General features: G+C 41.4%; 1 protein-coding gene across 1 annotated transcript in view; it reads right to left on the reverse strand.

Moving 5' to 3' along the window:
- AKAP12 (A-kinase anchoring protein 12) overlaps positions 1–14,302 on the reverse strand; it is a 91,973-nt gene that overhangs the window by 27,758 nt on the left and 49,913 nt on the right. Inside the window, exon 2 of the mRNA XM_012740931.3 lies at positions 11,278–11,392. Coding sequence (XP_012596385.1) covers positions 11,278–11,392 — 115 coding nt within the window. The remainder of the gene's footprint in view (positions 1–11,277; positions 11,393–14,302) is intronic.

Consider the following 14,302-nt stretch of genomic DNA (forward strand, 5'->3'; position numbering starts at 1 on the left):
CAGAATTAGCACCAATATTAGGTTCATGAACTTCCTCCAAGGACCCTTAAGTATTTAACCCAAATATGAGAATCGGGGAACTGGAAAAATTGACTTACACATCAACTCCAATCCTCCCTAGTCTCTTTTCCTCTCATCTTCTCTTCAACCTGGCATTACTCTTGGAGGAAAATAAAACAAAAACCAGTAGGGTCTCTTTTCTTCATACTGAAAGAGGGAAAGGGGACAGATCTAAGGGAGAATCTATGCTGTTATTATTGCTTTAAAATGCTCCCAAACAATTTAAAGTTGAATTAAAAACTCCTTCTTGAAGCTCTTTGCACACTGGAGCTAAGAAAGAAAAAGTAACACATGAAATCAAATAAAAGAGTTTAAAGTTTAAAAAAAAAAAACCTGTCTGCTTTGACATCCTTGACCAAAAAAAACCCAAAAAACAAAAAAAAACCTCCATCAAACTGGATAACTGTAAAACAAGAGACCCCGAATTTAAATGACATAAGCAAGTGAGATATAAGACAGGCAGGCTTCTCCTGGGCTCAGCTTACTTTCAGGTCTCTGCCCCATGCTATGAACACAGACAAATACCAGCTAATTGAATTTCATGGTCCAGTTGAATTGGACATGTTTGTATAGATATGGTTATTTCAATTCAAAATCCAAGACAAATAATCCAATGAATAGTTCCTCAAAGGATCTCTTGTGATACAACAGAAATGCCAAGAGGGGATTTAAAAACCACTTAAAAAGCAAAGAGAAAATAAACATTAAAAACTTAATTCAAACAATAAAAGTGATATAAAATAAATATTATTTCTCCCCTTATTGAGTGCACATATATTTATTTCTTTGACTTGGCAATTCTATTTCTATGAAACACAACAAATGAGAAGTACAGATTCATGTGTGAGATACATGTTTACTGCTTGAAATGTATAACATTTAAGGACCCTAAGTATCCCCAAGTAGTATGGATATAGTATATCTACATTTTCAATGGAGTATGTGGCAAAAACAACAAGTAAAGAGCCCAGAAAGAAAAATAACAAAGATCAGCTATGGCGGAATTATGGGCAATTTCTGTCTCGATATTTTTCTACATTGTGCAAATCTACAACAAACCTCAGTTACTCTTGTGTCTGCAAGTCAAGCACATTGGCCACACAGCCATGGGCTGTCCACAACATTCCATCACTGCCTAGGAAGTCCTGAACTCAAGGGGCGAAGCTTAGAGCAATACCTTTGATTTTCTAGCAAAAATGCAAGAGGTTTAAAAAAAAATCATGATCTTAAACTCTCCAATCACTGGAACTCTCAATTAGCAAACTGAAAACAGATTAAAAGATTAAGCTAGCTTCTCGATCTGGCTCTTCTGTTAGCTGTTTCGACAAGGCAAAGCATGTAAGCCTCAGGATTTCAACTGGTGAGAGAATAATACCACCAGTACTAGCATTATTCTGAGATGCAAATAAAGATTAACACTAGCACCACTGAGTATATTCGAGAAGGAGAATATTAGCTATTATGCTTACCTTAAAGAATGCATTCTCAGTGAGGGTGATATTGCCCTCGACGGTAAAATTTGACTCATTGTGGGGGAGGGAGAAAAAAAGCTCTTATACTGTAAAGAGCAAGAATGCCCCTTTATCATCAGTTTCTCAGGAATGCATCCTAATAAGAGAGATATCTTGTTGTGCTGGAAGTAATCAACTTAATTTAACATGCCTACACATCTCATCATTTGCATGGATTCAGCATAGTACTTAGAGTGAGGCAAATGCCAAGTTTTGCCTTTTGGAATTTTGTGAAAATTTTTTTCCAATTACAAGTTGAGTATCCCCAGTTCTAAATGACCCGAAGTGTTTCAATTTCAAATTTTTTCAGATTTTGAAATATTTACATTATGCTTACCGATTGAGCATCCAAGTACTTCCTTTAAACATCCTGTTGACCCTCAAAAATGTTTAGATTTGGGGGCATTTTAGATTTTGGATTTTTCATTAGGGACGTTTAACCTGTATGTTCAATCCAAGGTTGGTTGAATCCACAGATACAGAACCTACAGATACCGAGGGCTGACTGTAATCCCAAAAAAGAGAACAAAGAAAAGGGGAAACGAAAAAAAATAATTTCACGGCAATGAAGTACATGAGTTTCTAGAAAGAGCTCATGAGAACTCCAGCATGTTGAATGGAAATGGATTCCACATAGATATTCCTCCTTGTAAAATCTATATAAGACTGAAAACCGAAAGGACTTGTTCCCTTGTGAGATTCACAAGGGACTAAAAATCAGAAGAGCATCAGATTCCACTGGCAATATATCTATCAAAATGACACTGGTGGAATCCTAATGTGTTTGAACATATTGAGCTGAAATTAACTCCACTAGGGGAATACGTAGGGCCAAGATTTTGACAAGCGTGAGGAAAATATTGCACTTTTGTAAAAAGCTCATTGTCTTACTCCATTTGGGCTGCTATAAAATGCCATAGACTGGGTGGCTTATAAGCAACTAACATTTATTTCTCACAGTTCTGGAGGCTGGAAGTCTGAGATCAGGAGGCTAGCACACTTGGGTTCTGGTGGGGGTCCTCCACCCCATTCATAAGCTAATTACTTCCCAAAGGCTCTACCTCCAAATACCATCACTTTAGGGGTGAGAATTTCCACATATGAATTTGCCGGGGACACAAACGTTCAGTCAGTAACACTGAGTTTACACATGAGGCCACAGAGCTTGATGTTTATTGCCAAGGGTCTACAGGAGACTGCTTAGGAGCAAACCCTGGCTCTGCTATGAGACTATTTGGATGGAGATTATAAATCTTTTACTTTATTTACAACTAACAATTATTTGGAAAATGGGAATTCTCTTTAATCTCTATATACTGCACATGTAAAACTGTGTGCTAACGACTGTGTTGAGTAAAGTACCAAAAGGATGACTGGTAATTTCAGGGTTAGAAATCCATATCAACATATATTGATATTTTCTTCACTCTATTTGGCATTAGCTCATTAGTAAATCTTCAATTTATAAAGGGGACTCCTTTACACAATCAGTCACATACTTCAGTATCAATTATTCATCTTGGCCAGGTGTGGTAGCTCACGCCTACAATCCCAGCACTTTGGGAGGCCAAAGAGGGAAGACTGATTAGGACCAGGAGTTCAAGACTAGCCTGAGTAACATAGCAAGATTTCATTTCTCAGAAAATTTTTAAAATATTAGTGGCGCCTGGTGGCAAGTGCCTATAGACCCAGCTACTCATGAGGCGGGAGGATCTCTTGAGCCCAGGAGTTTGAGACTACAGTGAGCTATGATCACACCACTGCACTCTAGCCTGGACAACAGAGCAAGATCCTATTGTTAAAAAAAAAAAAAAAATTATTCAACTCCTCCAATCAATTCTTTCAGTACATAATACTTGGCTTAAAGCAAACTAAGTTGTTCTCATGTTTTAAAGAGTTTGAGAAATAAACTTAAAAATTGGGAATATTGAAATTCAAACCCAGTTGTGTTTGGCAAGGTTCCAGCGAGCACATTCCTATCTGAAATATATATAAGCCCTGGAGTTTTTCTTTTAATGTGAGACAGGTTATTTTCTCTGGAGATGTTTTGCCTAGAGAAGAAAAGATTAAAGGAAAGACATGATAAATGTTTTCAAATACTTAGAGGGCTGCCCTGTGGGAAAAGGAGGTGAGTTTATTCTGTGTTGTTCCAGAAGGCAGCACTGAGAACACAGGAGAGCAGTTGGAGGGAGGCATATTTTAGCTCCCCTGGAATAAATGGCTACCTTTTATGGAGAAAACTCCCCAAACTTTGAAGTTTCTCAACAGAAGCCCCTCTTGCACAGGGGCAGGTGCCCGGTTCAGACAGCCTCAAGGTTCCCTTCTACTAAGGCTTGTAGGTCCCAGATATGGACTTTCCAGTTGGTCAATCATGGAGGTGGTGTTATGGGCACAACTGCGTTCCCCCACATTCATATGTTGAAGGCCTAAACCCCAGTACCCCAGAATGGAGGCACTTGGGAGACAGGGCCTTTGAAGAGGTGTTTACATTGAAATGAGGCCATTAGAGAAGGCCCTAATGAGAAGAGGAAATTTGGACACCCAGACAACAGAGATGCATACAAGAGAGGAAAGACCATATGAGGACACGCAGACAACGCAGCCATCCGCCAGCCAAGGACAGAGGCCTCAGGCCAAACTTACCAACACCTTGATCTTGGACTTCCCAGGCTCCACAACTGTGAGAAATTTCTGTTTATAAATTATCCAGTCTACGGTACTTTGTTACAGCAGACCGAATGGACCACGAAAGTGGCTAAAATGACTGCATGTGTCCATTAGTGGCTTAGTCACAATTAGAGAATCATTCCTCAAGGGACCACCTCAGTCCCTTCAAGGGCAAGGACCTAAATCTTGAGGTGTCATGTGGATAAACCTGTCTGTGCTCCTCCTCAGTGGACCAGAACATCAACCCTGTTTGAGGGTGGACTTGAAAACCCTCAAATGTAGAGATGTGGAGACAAGATCTCTAACAGTGACCGAGTCTATAGGGCAAGTAGCTACGGCATTTAGCAATATCTTTCACTCAACCTGGGCTGTAGCCAATCCGTATGACATAGTCCTGACCTTCCAGTAACTCAGCAGAACATATACAGGAGAGACGTAAGATACCTGGTGGCCACATTTATGAAGCTATTTGCCTTAGCTAATTTATGTATTGAGATATTCTTTTTTTTTGGAGGGGGGGGGGCGGGGACAGAGTCTGGCTCTGTTGCCCAGGCTAGAGTGTCGTGGCGTCAGCCTAGCTCACAGCAACCTCCAACTCCTGGGCTCAAGCAATCCTTCTGCCTCAGCCTCCCGAGTAGCTGGGACTACAGGCATGTGCCACCATGCCCGGCTAATTTTTTAATATTTTTAGTTGGCCAATCAATTTCTTTCTATCTTTAGTAGAGACGGGGTCTTTCTCTTGCTCAGGCTGGTCTCAAACTCTTGACTTTGAGCAATCCGCCCACCTCGGCCTCCCAGAGTGCTAGGATTACAGGCGTGAGCCACTGCGCCCGGCCTGTATTGAGATATTCTTGAATAAAATTCCTCCCTTGAACTTTTTGTTCAATTAAAGTAAAACTTCAAACCTAGAAAATGGTTAGATCAGATTAAAAGAAAAACTATGAAAAGTATTTTTACAAAAAGACATAATAAAACTACCAAGTAGATTCCTGCCTGCCCAAGGTTGCTTGGATGCCTTCAACAGCTAATCCACTGCTTGGTTTTGAGCGCCCATATAACTACTAATGTTGACATTAGTCAAAGAATTTCAGACGTGGGTGGGATGCTCATTTTACAGATGAAAATTGAGTTGCACTGAGATAAAAAGATGCATTCAAATCAAAGTCACACAGAAAAATAGTGATTAAAACGATCTTAGCTGTGTGTTAGTGATTTGCAAAGGAGAAGGAAGATGAATAGGAATCTTTCTCTCCTGCTTTCTCACCCTCCGCCCACCCTATTTTTTTTTTTTTAAGTTAGAAGGAAAAATAAAAGTTCACTGCACTGTCAGACTTGAATATGGTTCAGAGGAAAGCATCTTTGGCTGCTGATTAGTAAAAAATAAATCTGTGCTTAAGGATGAAAGCAGTAGAATATGTGTACCAGAAATTTGTCAATGACATGAGTAATTTCAGAGCAGCCACACTAAACATATTGCTGCGGAGCAGGGGAATGAATTAAAACCAGTTCCCAGAAATTGCATACCATAGTACTTTCACCTAAGTTCAAGGCCTGTTTTGTATGTGTTCCCTCCAGTTTTCAAAACATGACAAAACAGGATACAGCTTGAGAAAATGTCATGCAATGATATTGTATTTGAAATACCAAAGTGCATGTGAAGGGGCCCCTCTCTTTGTCTGCTGAGAGCTCATATTTGATGGCATTACTAGAAACCCTCGTTTAATCACAGGTCAGGGTCTGATTTCATGTTTCCAGGCAACACCTGGACAGCCAATAGTAAGCACCTGTGAGAACCCAGCATGGTGCAGTCTGAAAAGGATCTGGCTTTGTTAGTGCTGGTGCAGCAAAGGAAAGGGAGCCTTGGATAAAAATCTATAAAGCTGCGGTATTTAACCACGCAGGAAATGAGTTGATATAAAGTCAAAAACTAACATATCCTCCACACCCATGTGATTAAAAATGTAATATTGTGAACTCTCACTTAAAACTGTTTATTCATTTTTTTTTTTTTTTTTTTTGAGACAGAGTCTCGGCTTGTTGTTAGAGTGAGTGCCGTGGCGTCAGCCTAGCTCACAGCAACCTCAAACTCCTGGGCTCGAGCGATCCTTCTGCCTCAGCCTCCCGAGTAGCTGGGACTACAGGCATGCGCCACCATGCCCGGCTAATTTTTTATATATATATCAGTTGGCCGATTAATTTCTTTCTATTTATAGTAGAGACGGGGTCTCGCTCTTGCTCAGGCTGGTTTTGAACTCCCGACCTTGAGCAATCCGCCCGCCTCGGCCTCCCAAGAGCTAGGATTACAGGCGTGAGCCACCGCGCCCGGCCTGTTTATTCATTTATTCAAAGATTTGTTAAGCACTATGGTCTTCCGGGCTCAGAGGATTCAGCACTGAACACAATAGAACCCCCCCTCCCCATGTACCACCCTCCACCCCCACCGCCCCCCACCAGGAAATCTCTGCCTCATGATTCCTGTATTTTGGCAGAGGTGGGATAAGAGACAGACATCAAGTGCCAGATACTAACACAGCTGATGTGGAAAAAAATTAAGGAGAAATTTAGGGTAGTGAGGTAGGCAACAGGCATGTCTTCAAGAAAATACTAACAAGATTCCAATTATGTTACAAATTGAAATAGAAAAAGAATAAAATAATAAAAACATTTCTTCTGTATAGAGAAATCAGCCTCTTGGTGAAAAGTAGGTATTGGGGTGGGACACATTTTATACAGACCCGGAGCAAGTTTTAGGGTACCCACTATCGAGATAAAGTTATTAAATGCTCAAAGTGAGGAAGAACCACTTCTAACTCCAGAATGGATTTTCTGTAAGGTAACGAAATCCACAGGGAGGGCTGTGATTATTTGGCAGTAACCTCTGACCCTTCCATATCCCAAAGGATACATACACCAGGAGCTGGCGGGTTCAAACGGCAAATTTAATAGAAGCAGAGACAGTGACATTAAGCACAATGAGAAAATTCTCCATAGGAAATTCTCCATAGTGTCACATTTGTTACTGTATCTGGGGGAAAATATCCAGATGCAGAAAAGTGGAATCCTGTAAAATATAAAAAATACACCCTGTAAAACTGCAGCCCCTAATCTCTAGGCCGAGGACCAATACTGGTCCCTGGCCTGTTAGAAAACAGGCCACACAGCAGAAGGTGAGCGGAGGGTAAGAGAAGGAAGCTTCATCTGTATTTACAGCGACTCCCATCGCTCACATCACCACCTGGGCTCTGCCTCCTGTCAGGTCAGCAGTGGCATTAGATTCTCACAGGAGCGAGAACCCTACTGTAAACCGTGCATGCGAGGGATCTAGGTTGGGCGCTCCTTATGAGAATCTAACGCCTGTTGATCCGAGGTGGAGCTGAGGCGGTGATGCTAGCGCTGGGGAGCAGCTGCAAATTCAGGTTATCATTAGCAGAGAGGTCTGGCTGCAAAGAGACCATAATACATCAGTTGCTTGCAGACTCATAGCAAAACCCTATCAGTGAGTGGCAAGTGACAATGTAATAATAATAGAAAAAAGTGCGCAATAAATATAATGCGTTTGAATCATCCTGAAACCATTCCCCACCCCATCCCCTGGGTCCATGGAAAAATTGTCTTCCATGAAACAGGTCCCTGGTACCAGAAGGGTTGGGGACCACTGCTCTCAAAGACAAAAGATTTCTGCTGTAAGCAACAATATTTGGGGGTTTTTGGTTTTTTATTTTCCCTGAGGGTGAGAGCGTATTCTCCAGGATTGAAGGAGTATAACACACAGTAGTGGTTTTACCGGGAGCGGTGTCTTTAACCTGCCCTAATTAGGGTAACAAAGCCTGGTTCATCTGGTCAACTGGCTGATACTTTTAAAGCAGTTGCCCCACTGTGGCCAAGGCCAAAGGCAGAACACCCCACCACCTGCTGCTCCACCGCTGCAGGTGTGAATGTCCTCGACTCTGGGTGTGCAAATGGCCTAAAGTGGAGGTGAACAAAAACTAAAAACCAAAGAGAAGACCACAGTTGTTTGCTCACACACACAAATGTGATCTGTGAAGGATATAAAAAACATGGTTTTCACATGCTTTCAAACATACATGCTTGCTGTATATATTCTGCAGAAAGGCAAATCTCAAAAGTAAACAGAAATAACTGCCCTGGAAATGACAAATTCAAATACAGTGAGACCTGACCTGAAACAATCGCCTGATTCCTTGTATATGGCAATGAGTTCTGTAGCCACTTTATGTCATGATCAAATGTGCTATTATCAAAATAAATAAGGTGTTAAGTTTTTTGATTTAGTAATTAATTTTCCTCAACTGTTTGGGGTTAAAAAAATAAGATACTAAGGTTGAATTTCATTTTTATATCTGAAAGTTGTTCTAATTTGCAAAAGTTTTAAATCTGAAATTGGCCCCAAGCACTCGGCCCAGCCTCCCAGGCGGCCAACCACCCCCGCCCTGCCCCGCCCTGCCCCGCCCAGCCCCCTTTAAATAAATAAAAATAAATTAAATAAATAAATAAACCAAGATCCCTGAAATCCTACAATTAAGTGTTTACGTACCCAATTCTGCCTGTACTTATATTACAGTAAATTTTCACATAGAATTCTGATTTCTGGGAATAACCATAAAATCCATAAAAACAAATAAAATAAAACCATAAAATAAGCTATCACTGATGTCAAAAGCAAAGCATGAAAAAATACTGTTTAATAATTTAATATGAAGATTCCATCTGTATTTACATTGCCAGGCAGACAAAATAGAGAAAGAAAAAAACAAAACAAGTTTGACCAAGTTGCCTTAAATACCCTAATAAGCCAAGGGCCACACGGGAGAAAAATCCAGCTCCTCCTTTTCTAAAGGACAATGCCTTTTCAGAATCTTTTCAAGGACAAAGTATATTAATTACCACTCTTCCTGCATGAGGCATCTGGTATTTGCTCAGACCCCCAAGGCCAAGGTCAGAAGCCTGGGCACAACGGAATAGACACAGGATGGGGACAGGATTGCTTTCCATGAAAATCAGGGCTTACTTACCCACGTGGCTGAAATGTAAAAGAAATCATCACATCTGGACTAAAGAAAGATAGCCCCCCAGTAAACATGCTTCTAGATTCAAAGGGATTTGCATGCAATTTGGGATGATATGGAAGTTTAGGCATCTGTTTACATGTGTCCCTGTCCCATCCCTCCCTCCTCTTATCATCCTACATGTCAGCTAAGTCAAGGAAGAAACCCCACCCCAGCCCTGGCACTCCCATGGTGGCATATTTCAGTGATCTTACATTGTCCACTAAATACTTTCTAGACTACACTCTGCTTTCACAGCCCTATTATCCATCTCCAGTTTGCCTTACTGGGCTTTCATTCTACACCCTTCAGTAAAATCTCCTCGCTGGGACTACACTGTTCCAACAAACCAGCTCCTGGACATGCCCTGTGCAGTAACAGCACAGTGGTTAAGAAGTCACACTTTGGAATCTGCTGATCTAGATTTGAATCTTGGGAACAATATTACCTACCTCACTGGTTGCTGTAACTATGAAAGGTGACAAGGCACAAAAGGCACAGTTCCAGGCCCCATAGCAAAAGCACATGAAATGTTGGCAGTTACACATTCTCCTCACTTTTGCTAGTTGGATTTAGTCATATCTGAATCCAACCTCCCCCAAACCACCTATTTTACCCCACCCACTCCTCCGACCTCAAGTCATCACTTCACCTGAACTCTGAACAACTCTCATCTCTTGCAAAATTCATTAGGTAATTGCCAAGTTGCCTTGTCTTAACTTTACTGACAGCTATAGTAAGCTCGCAAATTGCTGTTACTTGATTTGATTAAAAAGTTAACAAAAAGGACAAAGCACTGGACTTGGGAATTTGAGTTGGGTCCATGCCAATTATTTTGGTGGAAATTATTTGAAACTTTCACATTAGGTCATGCAAATACTCTGTCTGTGAGACTGTGTATATTTCTAACTTTTATTGTGCCCGTGGTGCTATATACAGATCAGTATCCCCACCAACTTCAAAAGCAGCTCCCTGCTTGATGCAGCTCTGTGGGGGCATGGAACAAGAAGAGAAACAGGTTCCACATGTTGAAAGAATCTCATCTAACCCAGGCAGTCCAATCTCCTGTCACAGAACTTTCCCTGCATTTGTCTCCCTTATTCATACCGCACAGGATAGGCCAATTACTGTATGCCACATCATATTTTATATATCTTTGATAGTGGGTATTAATTATCCATTCATTTATGATTACATGGGGAACAATGAAACAAAAACTCAGAGCAAAAGATTCTTCTTCAACATGTAGCCTTTCACTTCTCACAAGAGACTTAGTGGTCATGCTTAGATTCTGACCCCAAAGTCCGGTTCCCCACCCCATAGAGGCTAAAATCAAATACTGATACTATAGTGAGAGTCACTCTCCAATAACCACCCCTTCTGGGAGCTCTGGGCTCAAGAGCTATAAAAATGCAACAATCATAGTTTAGACAGAGGGAGGTGTGCACCTTGCAATGCACCTATCAGAAAAATTTGTTTTTCAAGCAGGCTTTTCTCCAGAGTGAGAGATACCTTTTTTTTTTTTCTTTTTTTTTTTTTTTTTTTTTATTTTTTTTTGCTTAGTTTATTAACCTTGTTGGAACCTTTTTTTTTTTTAAACAGAGAGTCCACACCGGAAGAGAGATACTCTTTTAAAGCAACTATGACTTCAGTATTTCCAAAAAGAATTCACATTCAACACCAGACAAGTAGTTGGGACAAAGCAATAATAATTTTCATATTATTATTAAGTTCCAGATAAGGATGTCTAAGAAAAAGGAAACTAACCTCAAGACCTAAGTATAGGGTATACTCAAATGGTCAGATAAATACTTCCTTCTGCAACCAACCGATTGGTTTTGCTGTTAACATCACCCACTACCAGGCAGTATGACACGATATTTTTCTGGTGCGTTCTCTGGTGAGATTTGTTGCAAGTGCTATTTGCCCTCCAGCACCTGGTATCCTTCCCAGAGGCTGGAAGGGTGGCTTACCGTCTAGGACAACGGCTTCTTCCTCCTGGCCATTCAGGCCTTCTTCCTGGAGGCTGAGCTCTCCTGGCTCCGTTAAGCCATTGACGGTGGACAGCTGACCATTCTTCTGTAGGAGCTATGGGGAAAGCAAAGCAATGAAACTTAATTTCGGTTCTCACAACCAAGTTAGAAATAATACATCAACTTCCGTAACTTCCACAATATAAACCATTGAAAGGAAAAAATACAAAGAAACAGAGGTTCAATAAAAATAAAGATATTAAGACTTTTTTTTGGAGACAGAGTCTTGTTGCTCTGTTGCACCAGCCAGAGTGCAGTGGGGTCAGCCTAGCTCACTGTAACCTCAAACTCTTGGGCTCAAAGTATCCTCCTGCTTCAGCCTCCCAAGTAGCTGGGACTACAAACGTGCACCACTGCACCAGCTAATTTTTCTATTTTTAGTAGAGATAGGGTCTTGCTCTTGCGCTAGCTGGTCTCACACTTCTGACCTCAAGTGTTCCTCCTGCTTATAGAAGTGCTAGGATTATAGGTGTGAAACACCACACCCAGCCAGGATACTAAGTCTTGGATTCATATGCACTACCCAGCTTCCTAACAAAAGGCCTTGTATCTGGGCACATGTGCACACAAATCAGTGATCCACTCATTCATTCATATATCTGAACCCCAGGCAGGGTATAAACACTCAGCTTTCCAGGCCTATTTCAGGTATCACAATGACTAAGTCAGGTGTGGTCCCTACCACTTTGAGCTTACAAACTACTATGGGAGGCAGACTTTTAAAAAACATTTTTTACTTTAAAATAATGAAGTATGTTTCCTTGTGATTAGATGCAGATCATGCTATTTGACTGCAACGCACAAGTGACAATGGTTTCTCCTCGGGTTAGAAGGAAGACGTTGAAACAAATCATCACTAAACTGCAGCTGTGGAAACTGTCATGAAGGAGGCACACAGAGAGCAAATGACAATGAACAGAGCCCAAACCTGGGCTGGGGTGTCTGGGGCTTCTCTGAGGAAGTAACGGGAGAGCTGAGGCTTCATTTCCATGGGCAGGGGCTGTGTGAGGAAAGGGGTGCGAGTCAGAGGGCCTGGGGTGCAAGGCGGGGTGCCCAGAACCCAGCGATACGTAACGTACGCATTGGAGTTACGGTTTTTTCCTTAAAAATATTACTAAAGTGGTCATTTGCGATCCTCCTCGTAGGATGGCCTACACAATTGATGCCATCAATTTCAAAAAACGGCAGGCATGTAGTCATGCCCTTGGTCATTTTTTAAATCCTGAGACTAAAAGTTTGACGTTTTAAGCCAAATAAAAACGGCGCCATACCTCTTAGGAACCCAAAGATTTCTATAATGCTTTGTGGTTTGCACTCACTGCTCATTTATACGAAAACCCACTTAGACAGCTGCTGTTATTTCCCTGTTATAGGTAAGGACACTGGGACTCAAAGTGATTGCAGTGGGGCAGGCCAGTGTCTTGCCACACGTCCCACAGCTCAGCAATGGGGGACCCCAGGGCTCAAGGACCAGTCCTACTACCAACTGCTTCTAGGGGTTTTCCACAATGCTGTGAACCTTTTAAGACTCCTGATATAAAGACAGGCACCACATGTTTTTGGTTTTTTTCCCCACCCTCATCCAACCTTGGCACCGCATTTCAAAGGACCGGTTACTTCACACAAGTGTAAAATGCCTTAAAGGGTATTCCACAGTACCAGGCCTGCCTGCTACAGGGGAATCTCAAAGCTCACACTCCATGTGACAGCCATCCGTCCTGCTTGCAGGCCAACCAAAGACCCTGGCCAAACCAGTGACTTAGATCAGAGTCCTGAAGGGACAGTGGGTCAAGACAGTCAATCCAGAAGCTTTGAGTTGTGCTGAATTGATTGCACCTGGCTGCCCCCTGCTCCCAGCAAGGCTGTCCTTCAACTGCATGAGCTTCCTCCTGCAATAATACTGCACTTCACTTACACTACCGATGGAAGAGCTGGCTGCAAAACGCCCATGCTGAGTCCATTTATTAAACAGAATACTCAGATTACATTTCCACTTAAAGTCTTCTCTTACCAAAATATGAAAGATAGGAATTTTAAATGAAACCTAAAGACATAAGCAGGGGGTGAGGAGAGTGTCTCCAAAAAGACCATCAGCAAAAATGTCAGAGGATTTTAAGTAAATATCATTGGTTATGTGCACAGGTTAGACTATGATTTGATTACTAATGTGAAGAAGAGCCAAGGAGGAAAGCTGGAATCATATATTACAGTGGGCTACAAGGCAACCCAATGAGTCTAAAAAATGTGACGTACATACCATGCTATGGCAAACTAAATGGGGAACATGAAAATGCCATCCTCATATCTCAATTTCAATGCAATAAACTTTGGTCAATTGTACTTCTTGTTTAGGAACCAGAACTCTGAAGTTCGATAGAGTTTTGAGTTCTACAGGGTTTCTCTAATTCTTGAAAAAATTCGTATAATTCTTTGTGAACTGTTTAATCCAAGGTAACTTTAGCTGTAGCCAAATTGAGTCTCTTTAAACATGAAGGATCTATAGGACACTGGCACAAACTTCCATCTACTCTTCTAGAAATGTCACGTGCAGAGCAAAGAGATGATAGAGAAGGAGTATTAAAAACTGAGGCTGACTGTGGGACCTCTTTTTATTCTAAGTGTGATAGTAAGTATTGCAAGGTAGTCAGCTGCAGCGGCTACAGGGTAACTGTCACTGCTTTAGAAAGGCACTGGATGCATAATTAACTTTGGTAGTGGACAATTTATGACAGTAGAATTACTGAAACTGAGTTTTGAGTCTGTTTTACCCAACCTTTGACCCCACAGGTGATGTCTCGGGTAAGCATTCAGAGCCCATGACAAACCAACACTCCAGAGAAAACTGGGACTTCATTTCTAGTCAGACTGTCATATGCAGATATTTCCACTATTGTCCTTTCATTTACAGATGCTTTGCATATCTCATGTACAGATAGACAATACACCTTTTTTCTTCCCAAATCAA

The sequence above is a fragment of the Microcebus murinus genome, chromosome 5, assembly GCF_040939455.1.
Source record: "Microcebus murinus isolate Inina chromosome 5, M.murinus_Inina_mat1.0, whole genome shotgun sequence".
NCBI classification, from domain to species: Eukaryota; Metazoa; Chordata; class Mammalia; order Primates; family Cheirogaleidae; genus Microcebus; species Microcebus murinus.